Here is a 21,341-nt window from a genome sequence, read left to right as displayed (position 1 = left end):
TATTTAAAAACACCATCACAGTAGTCAAGAAGTGGAAGCCATTTAGGTGTCCATTGCTAGGAAAATGGATAAAATGTGAAATGTATGTATGTATATGCACACACAATGGAAAAATTCAACCTTAATGAATTCTGGTACATTCTACAAAATGGAAGCTTGTTGAAACTGCTCACAAAATGATAGTTATTGTATACTTCAACTTATATATGAGAAAACTGGAAAATCAGAATCATACAGACAAAATATAATAGTAGTTTCCAGGAATCAGGAAAAAAAAGACTTTTTTGTAATAGTTACAGTTTGAATTATACAAAATGAGAAAGTTCTGAAATGCTTAGTGGTGATAGTTACACTACAATATAAATGTTTTTTGTATCACACATAGAATGGTTGTAATGGTAATTTTTATATCACAATAAAAACTGACATGTATACAAACAAGCAAGAAAAAGATCTACCATTACAATTAGAATCCAGAAATGCCACAGTTAATGGAATTAGTGGAAAAGGACATTGAAGCAGTTAATTGCACAACATATATTAAAGGAGGTAGAGGAAATCATGAGCATAAGAAACAAAAAGATCTCTAAATATAGAAAGTGCAGTGTATCAAATGAAAAACTGGAATAGCTTAAGACTTCCGAGAGAAAGGACTGTAAAGGAAGCAAAGCATCAGTGAGCCACGGGACAGTCTCAAGCACACCAACATGCATAATTGGATTCCTGCAGGAGAGCTGTGACATTGAAAATAAGTTATTTGAACATTTTCCAAATACAATGAAAATTCTGACTTCACAGACAGAAGAAGTTCATTGAACCCCAAGCAAAGAAAAAGGAAACAAAACACACTAATGACAGCATTAACAAATTGCTGAAAACTTGTAAAGAGAAAAATATTAAGAGCAGCCAGAGAAAAATACACACAATGTGCAAAAGAAAAAGGAATGGTGTCAGGTTATCAGAAAGATTGCAAGCCAGAATGCAAATTCTGAAGAGAAGACATTAAGTTCTGAAAGCAAAAAGAAAATGAAGTTAGTATTCTATGCCGAACAAAACTGTTTTTCAGAAATAAAAATGGGGCCCAGTGTTGTGGCATAATAGGTAAAGCCACAGCCTACCATTCTAGCTGCAGTGGTTGAGTCCTGGCTTATGCATTTCCAGTCCAGTTCCTTGCTGGCTTCAGCCTGGCCAAACCCTGAATAGCCATCTGCAGAGTGAACCATTGGATGGAAGTTCTCTGTCTCTCTTTTCTATAACTCTGACTTTCAAATAATTAAATAAAAACTGAATACACATTTGTGATCATACTAAGCTTAGAAAATCACCAGCATATTGTTGCTATAAGAAGTGTTTTAGGGCCAGTGCAAAGGATCAATGACTAAATATTCACCTTGCAATTACTAGGATCCCATATGGGTGCCCATTCATGTCCCAGCTATTCCATTCTCCATTCAGCGCCATGCTCAACAGCCTGGGAACCATGAACATGTGGGGGAGACCCAAAAGAAGTTCCTGGCTTCTGATCACCTCAACTCCAGCTGTCGCAGCCATTTGCGAAGTGGACCAGTGAATGAAAAATCTCTCTCCTCTCCATAAATCTGATCTGGCTTTTCCCATAAAAATAAATAAATCTGAAAAAGTGTCTTTAAATTTTTGATTTATTTGAAAGGCAGCTTACACCTGCTGGTTCTCTCCCAAAAGCTCTCAGCAGTTGGAGGTGAGCCAGACCAAAGCCAGCCAGGAGTTACACTGCTGGAAGTAACGTACCAGTAGCTGGTGGACATTATGAGCCTGGTAAATGCCAATTCTCTGTTAACTATGCTGGTGTGCCAGCAAAGTTGCCTTTTTTATTTTAAAGATCTAGGGAAGAGGGAGTAGTGCACCCGCAGTGTCACTGTGTCCACTCCCCAGCACCATCACTGCCATAAGCACATGTGCCACGTGTTACTAGGGGTTGGGGGCCTGGGGATGGGTTGGAATGGGGGCCACTGAGGACTTGTTTGGCATGAATAAAATGATTTATGGTGGCTTCCATGAACCAGGCCACTGCACCCTCAGTTAATCAACCTAACTGAGATGGAATGGTTCAGAAGGGGAACTCCTGAGGACCTCCCTGGGTCAGGAAAAAGCCCTGCCCACATGCACAAAAAACAAGATTGAGGGCAGACCAGACAAGGTTAGGGACAAATAAGGATTCTTTGAGATCATCTGCTGGTGACTGTTGGGGGTGGGGGCAGGCTACACTAAGCTGGACTACAACAGCACCCACTAGAACATGTGAGAACCAGAGCAGAGAGTGGGCCTACCAGGGAGGTCTTTGGAGACACCCTGGCAGGTCACAGTGCCCATTGTACACTTGAGGACTAGGGCTGTGAGTTGGTTTCTCCAGGCCAGACTGCAGCACCTTCCTGCACTTGTGAGAACTGTAGCTGGGGATAGACATAGTAGGTGGTTATAAAACTTAGCACCTGCTGAAGCACACAAAAACTGGGTATGGGAGCTATCTGGGTCAGACCAGGCTGTAGAACCCACTGGCATAAGCAAAAAAATGGGCTGGGGTGGGCTAGTTGAGATTCTTTGGGGTTGCCGCAAGTAGGCTGCAGCACCTACCCACAAGCATAGGGACTGGGGTGGGCCAAGCTGGGTTGGGCCAGAGCGCTTGCCAGGACTGAAAGGACTGACCAGGCAGCTACACCCACTGTACATATGTTGGCTGGGAAAGGGGGTATACTGAACTTGACACTGCACTAGCTGCTACATGTAAGAGTAAGATCTGAAGACCTCCCAGTTGAGGTTTGTTATGGGTTCCCCAACCAGACTGCTATGCTCAATCCCTGACCTCAGGCAAAATAGAATAGACATACGGTTCGATCTTGGAGCCCGTGTTGCAAGACTGGGCCACCTCTGTTGCTGACCCTCATGCAAAATGGGAAATGGAAAGCACACCCAGATGAACATGAAACAAAAGACGGCCAGCTCACCTAAGGCAATGGAAGACTTAGAGTACCTCATCAAAGATGTGAAGAATAGTTGTAAAAGATGGCAAACAACACTCCCAGCCAGGCTTTACAACAGATAGCTAGGTCTACGGCACACAAGGACATCCAGCATGCCTTAGAAAGATTTTCGAACCTGTAGGGTAACAAAGTCAACCTCAGAACTATCAAGACCACTGAAGTGACATCTTTGGAATACCCTTCCCCACACTGGTGCTTCAAAGGATGATCTGCACCCCTGAGGGCTGATACAGTGTGACAACAAGAAGCAGCGGCATACTTTCTCTCCCCTTCCAGACATTCCACAGATACAGGAGGAAAAACAAAATATTTATCCCATACACCTTTCCTTTAGATAGTTTTGTGTTGTTGAATGTAGGCATAAGAGTGAAATGATCTGACCTCTTTAAAAAAAATACACATAGATTCCAAATGGACAGTTAGCCTCATCATTAAGCTATTGTGTGGGATACCTGTATCTTATATTGTAGTATTTGAATTCAAGACCTTGTTTCACTTCAGATTCCAGCTTGCTACTAATGCACACCCTGGGAGGCAGAAAGTAATGGCTCAAGTACTTAGAGAATCTGGGTAGAGTTCCTGGTTCCCAACTTCAGCTTGGCCAAGCTCTGGCTATGGTCGGCATTTGGGGAATGAACCATTGGATGGGAGATCTACATACACACACGAAATACGTATTTTATTTTATTTTATTTTATTTTATTCACACACACAAATACATATTTTAAAAACCCCTACACATATTACTCTGACTTCTATGTGGAAACCAGACTAAGAAGAAAATGACTCTCCCCTTCAACATCCAGGAAAATAATTGTCCAACTTGGAAGATAAATATAGACACACACAAACACACTCCTGTTGTCTAGGGAAACCCGATGACATTGTTTTCCACCCCCGTGACCAGGTAGTGGGACCATGCGATTAATATCCCCACCAGATCACATGGAGTTAGAAGTGTCTTGTTTTCCAAAAGTAAAAAAAAGCTAAGCAGGCAGGAACATAAGTAATGGCAGTTTTATTAAGTGACAAGAATATCCACTTCACTGTCATCATTGTTGATAGGGATGAGCTGTCCAGGAAATCTTTCAATCTGGAAGGTTAGCTTAGCTTTGCAAATATTGGAGCAAAAATCTTAAATCATATGGGATGGAGGCTTTTTATTTTCATTTTTTCCCTTCTCACCTTCATGTCTTTGAATTCAATTATAGTTGTCAGTATTTAGTCCAAAAACTGACTTTGTTTTTCATTTTAATTAAATACACCTCAACACAGTGGTTAAAGAGTGAGACTCCTGAGGCCAGTTTTTTACTATTGCTGGTAAAGCTGCAGCCTATGATGCTGGTATCTCACATGAGTGCCAGTTCAAATCCTGGCTGCTCCACTTACCATCAAGCTCCTTGCTAATGCCATGGGAAAACAGCAAAGGATGGGCCAAGTGTTTGGACCCCTACCACCCATGTGAGAGATTGGAAGCTCTTGACTTCTGCCACCTGGCTTCACCCTGGCCCAATGCTGACAGTACAGCATCTGGGGAGTGAACCATGGAAGATCTCTCCCCTTTGTGTAATTCTTTCACATAAATAATCTTAAAAAACAACAACAACAAAACAGGCTCTGGAGTCAATCCTGTCCTTGTCATTTTGAATCATAAGCAGCCTGATTAACTTTGTATGTATTTCTTTTTTTTCTTTAAGATTTATTTATTTTTATTGGAAAGTCAGATATACAGAGAGGAGGAGAGACAGAGAGAAAGGAAGGTCTTCCGTCTGATAATTCACTCCCCAAGTGAGCGCAACGGCCAATGCTATGCTGATCCGAAGCCAGGATCCAGGAACTTCTTCCAGGTATCCCACACAGGTGCAGGGTCCCAAGGCTTTGGGCCGTCCTCAACTGCTTTCCCAGGCCACAAGCAGGGAGCTGGATGGAAAGTAGAGCTGCCAGGATTAGAACCAGCACCCATATGGGATTCCGGCATGTTCAAGGTGAGGTCTTTAGCTGCTAGACCACGCTGCCAGGCCCAACTTTGTATGTATTTCATCATCTCCAAAATATAGACTATGGGCCTGGTGCAATAGCTGAATGGCTACTCCTCCACTTGCAAGCACCAGGATCCCATGAGTGCCAGTTCATGCCATTTTCCACCATCCCTCTGCTTATGGCCTAGGGCAACAATAGAGAATGGGCCAAAGCCTTGGGGTCCTGCACCCACATGGGAGACCTGGAAGAAGTTCCTGGCTCCTGACTCTGGCCATTGCAGCCATTTGGGAAACGAACCAGTGAATGAAAGATCTTTGTGTCTCTCCTTCTCTGTAAAATCTGTCTTTCCGGGCCTGGTGCGATGGTGCAGTGGTTACGGTCCTCACCTTTCATGCCCGGGATCCTGTATGGGCACCGGTTCTAATCCCAGCAGCCCTGCTTCCCATCCAGCTCCCTGCTTGTGACCTGGGAAAGCAGTCGAGGACAGCCCAGAGCTTTGGGACCCTGCACCCATGCGCGAGAGACCCTGAAGAGGCTCCTGGCTTCGGATCAGCATAGCATTGGCCGTTGCGCTCACTTGGGGAGTGAATCATCGGACGGAAGATCTTCTTCTCTGTCTCTCCTCTCTGTATATCCGCCTTTCCAATAAAAATTTAAAAAAATTTTTTTAAAGCCTGCCTTTCCAATAAAATTTTTTTTAAGTGAAAATCATATCTGTTTGCTAGAGCTATCTTGGTAACTAAATTAGATGGTCAATGCAAAGTGATTGGCACAGTGCCTAGCACACAACAATGTGCTCAGTAATATCAGAATCTGTTGCTGTTGTCATTTCCAGCTCTGCAGCTTTGGTGTGGCCTACGTGGTTTTTTTTTAATGAAATGAGAAGACTGGCATAAAGGCAAGTTCAGAGCAGTACTTGGAGCTCTTCAGTAGAATACCCACCTACAATAATGATCCTATTCTTATGATGCATTATTTCAACAGCACATTCTAATTGACTGGATGGATGACAAGTTAATCTCTCTGGGCTTATTTTTCACTTTTGGAATGTGAAGATTTTTTTTAATAGGATGATCCTATCTGATACCATCATTGCTTGAGCATTAGTTGTTTGAGTGAACAAAGAATATCAGTAAACAAGTATATCAGAAAATATTTTGTGCTTTGTATATGTGTGTGTGTGATGTGTGAGAAAGACAAAAATAATGAGTTTGTTTATACTGAAATAAAATGATTTACTTATATGAGCATATTGAGTTTATCTGAAGATAAACCAAAATGAGTATATTGAGTTTTTCAGTTCACATGTTTGACTTCTTAGGAGATTCAAACCCCTTTCACACTCCACTGTCTAGGTCATTTCTAAGCATTTGTTAGTAATATTTCATTTACTTTTCAGATTTGCCATGAAAGTTTTCCAGACATTTTGACATATCCTCTAACACATGTATTGGAGACAGGGAACGTGGTTTGGAGACGATATACTTTTAGCAGTATTATCTCAGACAAGTTACAATTCCTCTTGTATGTCTCATTTTTCTCATGTATCTAGTGAGGCATTTCTTCAGTTAAATATTTAAGCCTTTTGCTAACAACATCTGATACTATGACTCACAGCATAAGTTGTTACATGAGTTACTGAATTTCAAAAGGAGAATTTGTTGTCACCATTTTCTTTTGAAACATTTTTGTATTTTTTTGCCCATTATATTTGCTGTAGGATTTCGATTGAATGCTTCCTCTTGGCCCATGTTCCTTTTGAAGACACTAAATGGAGCAGAAATGGCTCCCGTCAGGATTTTCCATAAGGTATGCTCTCCCTTCAATATCACCAACTCCAAGCTACATGAACTCAGATAAAATTAAATTCTGTCAGTTACAAACCTTCTGACATCTACCTTATATTTATAGATAGAAGATGCCTTCTGAGAAGCTACTTTATTAGAACTGTTTAGTACTTCATCAAGTAACAAGTATCCCAAAAGGAATAAGTTGGGATATAAGTTAGGATTCTTGGTTTTAAGGGTCTCAGCTGTCAATAATAATGTAAATTAAGATCCTTTTGACCTTATACCATAACATGAGACTGTACCTCACAGGGTTGCTGAGAAATCAAAATGTGTTTATTAGAACCATAAAACGTTATACAACCTAAGAGAATAAATATATATATATATATATATAATATATATATACACACACACACACATATATATATATGTTGGAGGCTGGTAGAGGCTAATTTTTTAAAAAGATTTATTTTTATTGCAAAGTCAGATATATATAGAGAATAGGAGAGACAGAGAAATATCTTCCATCTGGTGATTCACCCCCCAAGTGACTTAAGTGGCCGGTGCTGTGCCGATCTAAAGCCAGGAGCCAGGAGCTCTTCCAGGTCTCCCACATGGGTGCAAGGCCCCAAGGCTTTGGGCCGTCCTCAACTGCTTTCCCAGGCCACAAGCAGGGAGCTGCATGGGAAGTGGAGCTGCTGGGATTAGAACCAGCACCCATATGGGATCCCAGTGCGTTCAAGGCGAGGACTTTAGCCACTAGGCCACCGTGCCTGGTATGAGGCTAATTTTTTTTAACAAGAGAAAGGAGACTAGCTCATTTAGTACCCACAGGCAACTTTATGAACAAATAACTTTTATTGGTGTTTAATAGTTAAGCAAATATATTAGTCTGCTATTAATTAAATTCTTTGATGAGGTGAGAGTTATTGTAAAGAGGAGAGAATGTGGTTTGCCTAAGCTTTCAGCTAATTATAAACTCTCCAACTTCCAAAATAACATTTTCAATGTTTTATTAAGTTAGGAAAATCTTGAAGGGCCAAATTGAAGTCTGAACAAGAGCATCAAATGGAGCCACTGACCCTACTTTTGCCAAAGGGACTTTACTAGCCTTTCTTTCTGGGAATCTTGTCTTTCTGCAGCATCAGTAAGATAGATGAGCTCTTGGGCCCATGCACTGTCAGGATGTGAGCCTAAAACTGCGCATAAAACTAGATCGCTCCTTCAAATGTTTATCTGTTAGTGACAAGATTGACATTGATAATTTGTTCTGGACACTGGGCAAGCGTAAGAATGGTGTTCAAATATAACTCCTGTGCTGCCTAGGACTCCAGAATGGTATAGAGATGTCTCAAAAACTCAAGAGTGTTTGGTATCATGGGAGGCATCAAAGTGAAGTTCCATTGCAGGTGAACCTGTGGTCCAGATCTAGATAGCCCTCAGATGTGTTTACAGCAAACCTAACTTGATAGAAAATCTGTAGGTGTAATCCCAAGACTTTCAGATGATAGAGATCTCAGATAATGGTTATAGATTGAAAATAAAAGGGGCCCAGTGCGGTAGCCCAATGGCGAAACTCCTCCCCTCTTACACGCTGGAATCATATATGGATGCCATTTCTAATCCCAGTGGCCATGCTTCCCATCCAGCTCCCTGCTTGTGGCCTGGAAAGCAGCCGAGGACAGCTCAAAGGCCTTGGGACCCTGCAACCAAGTAGGGGACCCAGAAGAAGCTCCTGGCTCCTATCTTTGGATCGGCACATCTCTGGCCATTGCAGCTACTTGGGGAGTGAGTCATCGGACGGAAGACCTTCCTCTCTCTCTCTCCTGCTCTCTGTATATCTGACTTTACAATAAAAATAAACAATTCTTTTAAAAAAAGGAAAATAACATAAAGATCTGTACAAAGGAATAAAAAGTAGAAAAAGTACAAAACACTTATTTTTAAAAAAATCTGATAAACTATTAAATTAGGCATTTAGAAATTGAGCTTAAACTTTAAGTCGTTAAGATTAAAAATTAATATATATATATGTAGCTAAACATAAAAAAATAAATGAAAGACATCTGTAAGGAATTTTCCTATATTGTAGCATAGAGTGAAAAATTGAAATATTAGAAAAAGAAACAAGGAAAATAATATATTGTAAGGCTCAATAAATGATAAATAAGAAATCTGAAAAAATAAATTAGGAAAGAGTGAGACAGTATTTAAAAATGTAATATTTATAGTCTCAAAAATAAACAGTGTGATAGAGATTAGAGTACCAGGAAACAAAGAAAAGAAGACCTCCAGTAAAACTGTTAATATACTTTGATTCTAGATTCTCTACCCTTTCCTACACCTAGTGTCATGACCACATAAGGAACAGAACGTTGGAGTCATGATTGCAGCTGAAGGACTATATTACTACAAAATACAGGGGACACTGGGGAAGGGAGAAGAAGAAAGGGAGGGAATGAGGGGAAGCCCTATAGCTACAGAATTGTATAATGGAAAATAAGAAATAAAAAAAGAAAATGTAGTAATCAAGCTTTTTCTTGCATGTATGATGAAGACAAATACACATCTTAAAACATCATGGAAACTTAAGTCAGAAGATATGGTCAAGCCATCTTTGAAGGAATTACAGTTAGCTGACAGCACATTTCTTGGTAGCACCAGTACAAGTCAAAAATAAAGAAATATTTGAAACAAACTAAGAGAAAATAGTCATTTACCTGAAATTCTGTATCTGATTGTAGTATTATTTCAGAAGAAAGGTGAAATTAAACATTTCAGAAAAGATTGCAAGTGGATACTAACACATCAACTAAGAACTGAAAATGCATTTCAAAAGAAGAAAAATTAAGCAGAAAGTAAAAATAGAATGCTACAGTGGTGAAGAAAGATTGGTTAAAGTCTGAGTAAAACGAATCAAGCACTGCCTATTACTGTATCCACCAATTATAAGAACGAAAGTGACTAATTTATAGGGTAACAATGTAGAACCAAGTTACCTACATCTCTTAACACATGTGTACTTAAAATATTCTAAAGTTGTTTTATTGTTTGGGACTAGAAATTAAGATGTTAGACTTTGTTGTATCAACCAGTCAATCAAAATCTTAAAGGGATTCACCAAAAGATAATAAAATGTTTAACTTCTAAATCAGTAGAGGGGAAAAAAAGAAAAGATTGAGCTGATTGTAAAGGAGAAAAAGGAACATTGACAATGAAGTTAAATAGAATGTGATTATAAAAAAATTATGATATATCGATTACCACAAGAAATAAGCTTGAACTCATCAATTAATATAGATTAGGTTTTATATCTAACTAAATATATGCTATTTAAAGTAGACATTCCTTAGGTATAATGACATAAAAATACTAAAAATAAGATATATTAGGCAATCTTTTGCCAAATGAAGTTGATATCAGAGGAAAGAGAGGTTGATGTTAAAAAGCATGAGAGATAACTACCTAGTGATTTAAAAAAAAATTACAGTGGGCCAACATTGTGGCATGTTAAGTTGGGCTGCCAAGTAGACACCAGCATTGCATATGGGCACCAATTCAAGCCACAGCCACTCCACTTCTGATCTAGCCCCCTTGGAAGACAACAGAGGATGGCCCAAGTGCTTCGGTCTATGAACCCATGTGGAAAACAAAAGTATAATTCACAAAAAAATGATTAAAGCAATTGTAAAATTATGTAATCCTGAAAATATAGCCTCCAAGTACATAAAGCAAAACATGACAAAATTGAGAAAACACCAAAGGATTATAAATACATATTTCTCAATAATTGGTAAATCAAAAGGGTGTACACTGGTAAAGAAGGCTAATCCTCCACCTGTGGCATCAAAATCTTTTATGGGCAATGGTTCCAGTCCCAGCTGCTCCACTTCTGATCCAGCTCCCCTCTTATGGCCTGGGAAAGCAGCCAAGGATGGCCTGAGTCTTTGGGCCATTGGCCCTACTTGGTGACTCCGAAGAAATTCCTAGCTCCCTGCTTCAAAGCCATTTGAGGAGTGAAATAGCAGGTAGAAGACACTCTCTCTGTTTCTGTCTCTGTCTCTTTCTATAGCTAGCTAGCTAGCTAGATATAGATAAATCTTTTTAAAAATAATAATTTAGCATACAGAGCTTGGTGTATCAATCAGTAAAACTGTTCAGGGTCAAATCAGTTAATCATGTTTTGTCCCCTTAGATTTATTTTTAATTTATTTAAAAGGCAGAATTACAGAGAGAAGACAGAAGTCTTCTGTTTGCTGGTCTTAACAGCCGGGGTTGGGCCAAGCTGAAGCCAGGAACTTCCTCTGGGTCTCCTGTATAAGTGTAGAGGCACATAAACCATCTTCTGCTGCTTTTCTGAAGCTCAGCTGATTCAGAAGTGGAGAAACTGGAAGGTCTTGAACTGGTGGTACTCATGTGGTGCTAATACTACAATGCTGGTTGATCAGTTTTTGTTTTTGTTTTTTAAGATTTATTTATTTGTATTGGAAAGTGAGATATACAGATAGGAGGAGAGACAGAGAGGAAGGTCTTCTATCCGATGATTTACTCCCCAAGTAGCTGTAACAGCTGGTGCTGAGCTGATCTGAAGACAGGAGCCAGGAACCTCCTCTAGTACTCCCACGCTGGTGCAGGGTCCCAAGGCCTTGGGCCATCCTTGACTGCTTTCCCAGGCCACAAGCGGGGAGCTGGATGGGAAGTGGAGCTGCTGGGATTAGAACCGGTGCCCATATGGGATCCTAGCATGTTCAGGACAAGGACTTTAGCCACTAGGCCATTGTGCCGGGCCCTGGTTGGTCAGTTTTTAAATACCAGTTTATTTCTGCCTAGCAACAGCAAATGACTTGAAAATAAATTTTAAATGTCATTGATGATGACATTAAAATTATGTGATTTTTTAGTAAAAAAATTAGTCATTTCTATAGGGAATTAAAAATCTATATTTAAGAATAAATCTGCATTAGAGATGTCTTAAATGAGTCTTTAATTTCAAAAGTTCATTATCACACACAGCGAAGGTTATTTGTTCTATGTTGTCTGTTAAACATTTGCAGTTTTTAAAAAGATTTATTTCTTTTTATTGGAAAGTCAGATATACAGAGAGGAGAAGAGACAGAGAGGAAGATCTGTCCACTGGTTCACTCCTAAGTGGCCACAATGGCCAGAGCTGGGATGATCTGAAGCCATGAGACAGAAGCTTTTTCTGTGTCTCCAATGCAGGTGCAGAGTCCCAAGATTTGGGCTGGCCTGGACTGCTTTCCCAGGCCACAAGCAGGGAGCTGGATGGGAAGCAGGTCCAGTGGGATTAGTACTGGCACCCACATGGGATACACATTGAAGGCGAGGACTTTAGTCACTAAGCTGTCACACTGAACCCAGAACTCTTTTGAAGTATTAAATAATTGGGAACAGTGAGAGTGAGTAAATTTTTGTGTATGCTTATAATGAAATATTATTAGTAATTAACAAGCTATATTTATAAACATGGACAATTACAGAAATGTTTAAAAGTTATCAAATGTGCACAGTATAATACCTTTTGTAAAACTGAAAAGCATATAAATCAATTTGTACATATATAAAGTATAAAAATGTAGTTGTTTCTCTGGTGTAAATAAAAGGGAATAGGAGAGGGAAAAGGCTCAAAGGCAATTTTGACTTTAATTGCAAATTTATTTATTTAACAAAGGTTTAAAAATGTTCACATTAATGAAGTAATATTTTGGCATACTTTGAAATTTAAAATATGACTAAATCTCCATTATAAATTTCATGTAGCAGTTCTCTTTGCTCATCCAAAGGAGATATTCTGTTAGCATACACAGCCTCTGCTTTACGGCTAGGTATGTGTATTTCTGTTTCTCATCTAGGAGCCGCCATCGCCTTCCCACAACTTCTTCAAAATGGGCATGAAGCTAGAAGCTGTGGACAGGAAGAACCCTCATTTCATCTGTCCAGCCACTATTGGGGAAGTTCGGGGTTCAGAGGTGCTTGTTACTTTTGATGGATGGCGAGGAGCCTTTGACTACTGGTGCCGTTTCGACTCCCGAGACATCTTCCCGGTGGGCTGGTGTTCCTTGACTGGAGACAACCTGCAGCCTCCTGGTACCAAAGGTAAACACCCACCTGCGGGCCCTAAACCAGGACCCCGATAATAAGTTTTTGTCTGTCATGGTCAGTTCTGTCACATTCAGCAACTTTTCATTGGTGAACTTAGCCAGTAGGCAGGGAGGGACAAGGATTTCCAGAGAATAATCTGAAATACTGACAATTGTTAGTATAGCAAAGCTAGACATAGAATTTGGGATAAAGTAAAAAAATTCCTTGCTTAAAATATCTGGGCTTATTCCCAGGCATCTAACTTCACCTCTTTCTTTTTCCATCAAACATTTCAGAATTTGAAATAAGATTATTCTCAAAGAAAGCATCTTTCTTAGATAGTAGGTATTTGTAGTTGAGCTGAAGTAACATTATATTGTAAAAGTCTGAAAAACGATTGTAGCTGGGTGAAATTAGAAAGATATGTGTTTGAGTTCTGGCTCTACCTGTGTGTGACTTTGAGCAGTTAATTCAGCTTTCTTAACCTCAAATTTGACATTCTGTACCTATTTCATAAAGTTATTACAAGAAATACATGAGATTATATGAATAAAATGTTTGTGTCTGACAAATGGCAAGTGCTAAGTAATTTTTATTGTATGACTGCCATTATATTTAATCTGCTATATTGTATTGATTACAGCACAATATTCTTGTAATATGTGATTATTATTATATGCAATAATATCATTATTATAATATCATTATTATTTTTTAAAAAACAAACCACTATCAGTTGGGCATGGGATCCTATCACAGACTGAATGAATGACATATGATATTTGTGATGATGGTGGAAATTGGAGACCATCCAGGATGGGGGTTTACTAACTGCCCTTAGTAAAGAAATAAGTCATCATTTTATTCTCTTAAGGCTGAAAATTTGAGAGCTGGTAAGTCACCCTCCTGTTGTCTGAATCTCTTCTAAATTTTTTTCAATTAATTTATTGATTTAACCAAATATTTGCTGAATACCTGATTGTAAGCCATGATGAGGATACAGTAGTCACAAAGATGATAATTATTTCACCATTACTGTACTTCTATTCTAGAGAGGTGAGAAAGAAGGTAAAGATTTAAGTCAAGAAATAAGATCATTTCAGATACATAATTTCTATAGGTACAAATAATTTATCCTAAGAGGAAATAAAGAATGATAAGATAATGACATTGAAGGTGTGATCATGAAGGGAGCATTGTCCTTGGTAGCTTCTGAAGTATAATTTTTTTTGTAGTTTTTGGTCTACTGCCTGCTTTTGTAATTCTTTTTTTTTTATTACATTACATTATGTGATAGTTTTATAGCACTGAGATTCCCTCCACCTCTCCCAAACTCCCCCCCCCCATTGTGGATTCCTCCACCTTGTTGCATTACCACAGTTCAGATTCAGTTGAGATTCTTTCATTGCAAGCATCTACCAAGCATAAAGTCCAGCATCTTATTGTCCAAATAAGTTCAACGGTTTCTTGGAGAGACCATCTCTGGTCTGAAGGTAGAGCCAGCAGAGTATCATCCCAATCAATTAAAAGCCCCGACATTACATCAGTAACAATTTATAACATTATAGAATTAGTTGACATGGTATTGAGTAACCAATATGTTGAAAGAGAGAAAAAAAAAAGATTGCAAGATCTGAACCACATCCTGTGACTTCTACATTGACACTCGAATTATTAGTTTATATACAACCGGGTTCTATACACCTTAAAATGGCTATAGAATACTATTCAGCTGTCTCATGTCTATTTTAATTTTAGTGTTTAGCAGTTTATAGCGTTGAAGCATGATTTTGCTGAACCTGGCTGTTTTTCAGGTAGTCTAACTCTAACAAAACATATGTCAACAGTTTAGGTGATCAGTTTTAGGAGGGGTGTGCAGAGAAATCTTCAGTACCCCAGTGAGGAGTAACTAATCTTTGTGTCCCACCCAGCGAGATTGGGGATGCACTGAAGTATAATTTGACATGCATATCTGTATAACCCTGAAACATTTTCACAGTAAAGATAGCAAACCTACCAATCATCAGTCATCACAAAAAGCTTCTTTGTGGAAGAACTTCTTGAGATACTTATTTTCAGGAAATTTTATCTAAAGAGTTGGAATTTCAACACCTGAATAATGAGGTAAGGACCATCCAAGGAAAAAGAATTCCAGGCATCTAGGAGAGACAGTTAATTCTGTGGTGCTGAGACGTGAATGAGTGTGGTTTGTTTCTGGGGTAGAAAGCATCCCACTCTGACTACACTGTACTGCCTGAACAGGAAAGGGGTACCAAATGACGTTGGAGAAGTGGGTGGAGGCAAATCATATAGGATTTTGCAAGCTAAGACTCAGAATCCTGGGTTTCATTGTAAACATATTTGGAAATCATTAAAGGGTACTAAACAGGGGAGTGACGATATTTGATTTCCCTTTCTGAAAATTACTTCTGCATGCATCCAGACTATGAATAACATAATTCAGGAATAAAAAAGACAAATAACTAATTTTAACATATGCTAGAGATTTGGATAGATATTTCTCAAAAGCTGTGTATGCAAATGATTAGTAAGCACTTTAAAGAGATGCTCAACATCATTAATCATTAGAGAAAATCAAATCAAAAATCGCAGTGAGGATACCATTTCCCTTTCATGGGTATGGCAATACTCCAAAGACAGACAACAACAAATGCCATTCAGAATGTGGAATAATTAATGCTGGCTGATAAGGTGGTAAAAGGCTGCAGCCATTTTAACTGTTTGGAAGTTATACAAAATGTTAAATACAGAGTTAGTATATGACCTAGAAGTTCTAATCATAGACTTATCCCCAAAAATATGTCCACACCAAAATGTTTCATGAATGCTAACATCATTACTTAAAATAGCTGCGAAATTGAAACAGAGCGAATATTCAATTCATGAATAGAAAATAAAATGTGGGATGTATATAAATAAAATATTTGACAATTTTACAAAGGTACAAAGCATTGGATAGATGCAGAGATAAGTTTAAGTGAAAAATGCACTTTAAAAGACTGGGCATTGTATATTTGCACGTGTGTAAAGTATTCAAAATATGCAGAAATGGGGAAAACTACAGAAGTAGATTAATTATTAACAAGAGCTGAAGGGTAAGGGGAAATAAAAGTAACTCCTAATATGTATGGGGCTTCCTTTCAAGATAATGAAAACATTCTCAAATTAGGTAATAATCCTGTTTGCCCAACTCTGTTAGGTAGATTTAAAAAATGAATTGTAGGAGTGAATTTTATGGCATGTTAACTATATATCAACAAATTTGTTATATAAAAATATATCTCAGACTGCTTCATGGAAAATGAGTTTTATGGCAGTAGTTGTGGACAATGAAGGAATGAAAGCTGAGACAAAGGGAACTTGGGGCAGGGTGAGGAGGAAATATACTGCTTAGCTCACAAAAGTATCAGTCTTCTGTACGTAGTAAAGAAACCCTTAGCCGTGCTTCTGCATGCTTGGTGAGGTAAGAGCTTTGTGGAAGCCACAAGATAGATGCCTTGGATCTGGTGTTGAAATCATTTTTGTTCACTTGAAGCTAAAACAAGATAAGCCTCAGTGCACTAGGATTTATTCAGACAGTGGATTGGTTGTCTCACTTTCTTGCCTAGAGAATTCTGTCTGTATGACTGATGTATCTCTTAGAGAAGTTGGACAGCTCTAGAACCAGAAAAGCCTTTGGGCACAGGAGTTGCTTGGTATGGATTTCTTTGACTTGTGCACCATGCTGATAAGAAACTGGACTCACTGACTGTGCAACTAATGTTTCCAGAGCAGTTTACTGAATGTTCTCTTCTGTGTCTCTCTCTAGAGACTTTAGATTCTTCTTTTTTTCTTATTTATTGAATTATTTATTATTATCATCTTATGATATAGTTCCATAGGCTCCTGGGATTTCCCTTATCCCCTCCCCAATTCCCTCCCCACCCCCCCCCCGCCTAGTTCCTGTATATCATTACTAAAGTATAGTTCTTCATACACAGTCATATGTCCATCATTGTGGGCATAGATAATGGCAGAGAGTCCAGAATCCTATTGTCAAGATATAGTAAACAGTTTTGTTGGGAGTCCATCTTTGCTATAGAAGTAGAGATGCATGCTACATTATACCTGGATATGTTAGTCTCCATTTCAAAGTTACTATACATCCCCTTAAATGAAAAGTCACAATACAAAATCAATAATAGGAGGAAAAATAGAAATTTATAATGCCATGAAGTTAAATAGCATGTTACTACACATGACAGTCTCCATTACACAGCTATTATACACCCTCTTAAATGAAAAGCCACAAAACAAAATCAAGAACAGGAAGAAAAAAGAAATTAACAACATGAAGTTAAATAACATGCTACTGAATGATTAATGTGTCACTGAAGAAATGAAAATCAAAAACCTTCTTGAAGAAAATGATGCTACTGTATGATCTATGAGTCATTGAATAATTTAATCAGAAGAAAGTGTTTTGAAGAGATGAAGCCTAGAAAAACAAAACATCAAAATCCATGAGATATAGCTTGTGCTTATATTTGTTGGTGAAACGTGTCTCTTCTAGACAGCAAATAGAAGAGTTTTGTTTTTTAATCTAGACTACTAATCTATGACGTTTGATTGAGGAGCTTCAGCCAGTTACTTTCAGGGTTAATGTGTATGGGTGGTAATTTGGTCCTGTCATTTTAGCAATGGGTTATTCATTGGTTTAGTCTTCTGTTGTCATTTACTGGGATGTTCTGCACATTTACCTCTGGTTTTTTGGGTGTTATTTCTGTCCTCTGTCAAGAGAACATCTCTAAGTATCATTTGTAGGGCAGGTTTGGAAGAGGCATATCCTTTCAACTTTCCCTTATTATTTCATTGAATACACCTTTAATCCAATTTCTCTTTCTGCACCTTCTGGGACTCCAAAAACTCTTACATATGGCCATTTAATAGTGTCTTTTAGTACTTAAATACTTTTTTTTTTTTTTTTAGCTAGACACAGCTCTGCTTCCAGCTTTTTGTTTGCTTCCCCCTGGTGACAGGAAATATCTTCCAATTCTGAGATTCTTTTTTCTACTTGCTTCATTCTATTTGGAGACTCTCCACTGTACTTTTAATTTGCTCTACTGTGTTCTTAATTTCTGATATGTCAACCTTGTTTTGCTTTATTACTGCAATTTCTTGTGTCATATATTCCTTAAATTCGTTGAACTTTTGTATGTGCTTCTGATTGTTGATCAGAAGCTTTATAATGAGTTTTCTGAACTGTATCCTCCATTTTTTCGATATCTTCCTCAGTGAACTCTGAGTTTGGCATAGGGTTTTGCTCCTTTGCAGGGGAGTTGTCAGCAATATTCATTTTGCCTTTGTCTCTTCTTTTGCTCTTGATTATTGTACCTCTAGCTATCAGAATCTTCTCCTTGGGGCAGGTTTCTAAATTGTGTCACCCACGGGTCTACAGTTTGATTTTACTTATTGTGGTTGGTATACGGCTCTGTTTGCAGTCAGTTGTGCCACTCCCTTCAGCGAGTTCCAGGTCTGGGTTCTTATGTTAGATATCTATCATGGTCTCCATAGCCCCCACTCCTGGCTGACCACTCTCTATCTCCTGTGCTTTCGTGCTGAGGCTGTGCCATTATCTGTACAACCTTTCTCCCACTTCATTGTGGGAGAATGTTGCAGTAGGTCCCAGGATTAGGGAGATAACAGGAGTTCTATATAGCTAGGTTGTTGGTGGCGCTGATCTTGCCAAAACCTGTTGGGTGTTAGGTCTGTATGGGTCGTATTTTGACCCGTACAATGCTACAGTCAGTGTTATTTTCCTGTGGAACTATTGTAGTGCACTGAACTCAGTGAGTTCTCATGAGCTTAGCACATGTGCAGTTCACTGTTGTCCCCTATAGTCCTAAAATTTTTCCACTCTATACAAAATGGCACCTGACATGTTGCTACTAGAGTTCTTGATCTGCTAGCTGTCAGGTCTGAGGGCTACCCGGTCCTGTCTTGGGTGGAACCTGTAGGATGCCATGCTGTTGCAGTTCATTGAGTCAAAAATGAGTTCACTCCCAGCTCAGCATATGCTCAGTCCTTTCCCTTGCCTTTGGCTCCCTCTTTGGCTCTAGGCAACTGACTGTGCTGTGAAATCCACCCTGTTCTCACACTACCCATCTGGGATCTGCTGCTCTGTCTCTTCTCCTAGTCAAATCAAACAGACCAGCAGGACGGACAGTTCTTGGTTTACTTCCCAAGCTCCCAGTGAAAGTCCCTTCCCCCCTTGGTGCTTGTGGATTTCTGGCTGCTGTTGGAATTCAGATCGCTCTTTGCTAAATGCCACTTGATTACCAGTCACTGCAACACCACACCATTGTTTTCACTGCTTTCCTGTGTCTGACAGTCTCCAGATACCCCTCTGCTGTTGTTCTGTCCTCTCCTATTTCCTGGAATGTGTCCTCTCTGCTCCAGCCTGATTAAATGTTTCTCCATCCATTTGTACGTGTCCTTACCCTATTCTGCCATCTTGATTCACCCCAAGACCTTAGATTCTTGAAAGAAGATGGCCATAAGATCGGTGCTCAGAAGATAGAGGAGAGATTTTCTTTTACATGGTGTTTCAGACAGGTCCTTCATTTATCACTCCTGTAGAAGAGTGGTTTCCTCTCAGGAAGTCCTAGAGCAGAGCTTTCCATAATGACAGCGGTTCAGCCGTGTCAGCGTCTTGGCTTAGGAACAAGTGATACCATGTCAAAATATGCTATTACACAATTAATTTCCTGAAATAAGACATTATCTGTATACAAGCTTGTTCTCTTTTTAGTCATATGGCCTCTTTCTAACTTCTGAACATTACTTAGCAAATATTTAAACATTAACAGTAACATGAGACTATTTCCTGGTAGTGGGAAATAGGGAAGAATACCACAATTCACTTAATGTTCTTTTACACACATTGTTTTACCTTCCTGATAGCTCTGGCCTAGGCATACTTATTTTTATTAGGAATCAGACATGCAGACAGTGCAATGGCTTAGCTACATATGATTTAAGAGGGAAACACTCTGGAGATCTTTTAAGGAAAGCAAACTGTGAGAACCAGGATGACTTTGTGCCTGTTGTCCTCATGTACATTTATGTGCTATCTCTGTTTCCCTTGGGTCTCTCTCAGAGTTTCATTTAAGATACTAAACATTGGCTTTCAGATTTTGGTAGGGAAAAAGGAATATGGCATGATATCAGAGGATTTAACTGGGCTCAAATTCCAACTGAACCACAAACATTTTATAAGTGAGAAAGCAAACTAAAGTAATCCTTGAAGTTTCATATCTTGGTATTAGGCAGCAAATAGCTTCTTTGACTTTTTCTCATGTTTACACACAGATCAATGAGCCTACTTTCCACCACTATAGCTTCACCCCTCTGAGGAGATTAAGTGTGTGTGCTAGCTGTTTAGTGTCTCTCCTTTCTTTCTTTGCTAAGCCATTTAGTCCCTAAACCTTTGGAATCAATCTGTTACTGACCCCAAATTCTTTAGTTCACTTCCAAATAGAAATTGGTAAGAACCTGGGGCTGCCTGCAGCACTGGTATCCCATATGGGTGCCAGTTTGAGTCTTGGCTGCTCCACTTCTGATCTGCCTCCCTACTTGTAGCCTAGGAAAGCAGTGAAGGATGGTCCAAGTGCTTGGGCCCCTGCATCCCCATGGGAAACCTGAAGGTGGCTTCTGACTCTTGGCTTTGAACTGGCTCAGCTCCAGGGGTTGTGGCCATCTGGGAAGTGAATTAGCTCACGGAAAATCTCTGTTTCTTTCTCTCTCTCCCTCTTTTCCTTTCTAACTTTGCCCTTCAAATAAATAAATCTTTTAAAAATTGACAAACTATCATACAATCCAGACTAGTAGTTTATGTTCAAAAAAAGGAAGACCACTAGTGAGAAGAGATTCTGCAAACTAACTCGTAGACAGGAAATGAACAAGTGTGTTTATGGCATGGGGGTGGTGCCCCTTGGCACACAGCAGTTTGACCTGCACATAGCCTAGAATTCTGATTCATCTCTGCACATAAAAGTTGAGTTTTCACTCAGTTTGGTATTTGTTGATTTTTGTTTATTTCTTACATTTAACATACTCAACACGTCAGTGTTGCTCACTCTTGCCACCTCAGAAACATCAGTTTTGACTCTTCTGTGCATGCATGCAAGCTAGGGAAATCCCTCAGGCCAGTGGGGTCCATTTTGCAGTTAAGGTCTGGGTATTCTTTGTTCCTGATTGCTTTGGAGTTAGAGCCGGATGGATTTGTGTCAGGTCTAAAGGGGATTGATTAATAAATCCTGTCTCTCAAAGCCAAATCTGATGACAGAAGCTACAGCTTCTAGCCAATGTGGAGTGTTCACTTATACAAAGGCAGGAGCTTTTTCTTTTTTATCTTAGCATGTGTGTGGGTGTGTGTGTGAGAGAGAGAGAGAGA

The 21,341-nt window shown here is 39.2% G+C and overlaps 1 protein-coding gene across 1 annotated transcript in view; it reads left to right on the top strand.

Annotated features, from left to right (window-relative positions):
- The window catches only part of SCMH1 (Scm polycomb group protein homolog 1), a 139,096-nt gene that overhangs the window by 34,551 nt on the left and 83,204 nt on the right, over nucleotides 1-21,341 (top strand). The window contains exons 6-7 of the mRNA XM_040974306.1: nucleotides 6,718-6,806; nucleotides 12,658-12,901. Of these exons, the coding sequence (XP_040830240.1) occupies nucleotides 6,718-6,806; nucleotides 12,658-12,901 (333 nt within the window). The remainder of the gene's footprint in view (nucleotides 1-6,717; nucleotides 6,807-12,657; nucleotides 12,902-21,341) is intronic.

This window comes from Ochotona curzoniae, unplaced genomic scaffold (genome assembly GCF_017591425.1).
Source record: "Ochotona curzoniae isolate NIBS_2020 unplaced genomic scaffold, NIBS_Ocur_1.0 contig_2404, whole genome shotgun sequence".
Classification (NCBI taxonomy): Eukaryota; Metazoa; Chordata; class Mammalia; order Lagomorpha; family Ochotonidae; genus Ochotona; species Ochotona curzoniae.
Note: the sequence above shows the minus strand (reverse complement) of the source record. Positions and strands in the feature narration are given on the sequence as shown.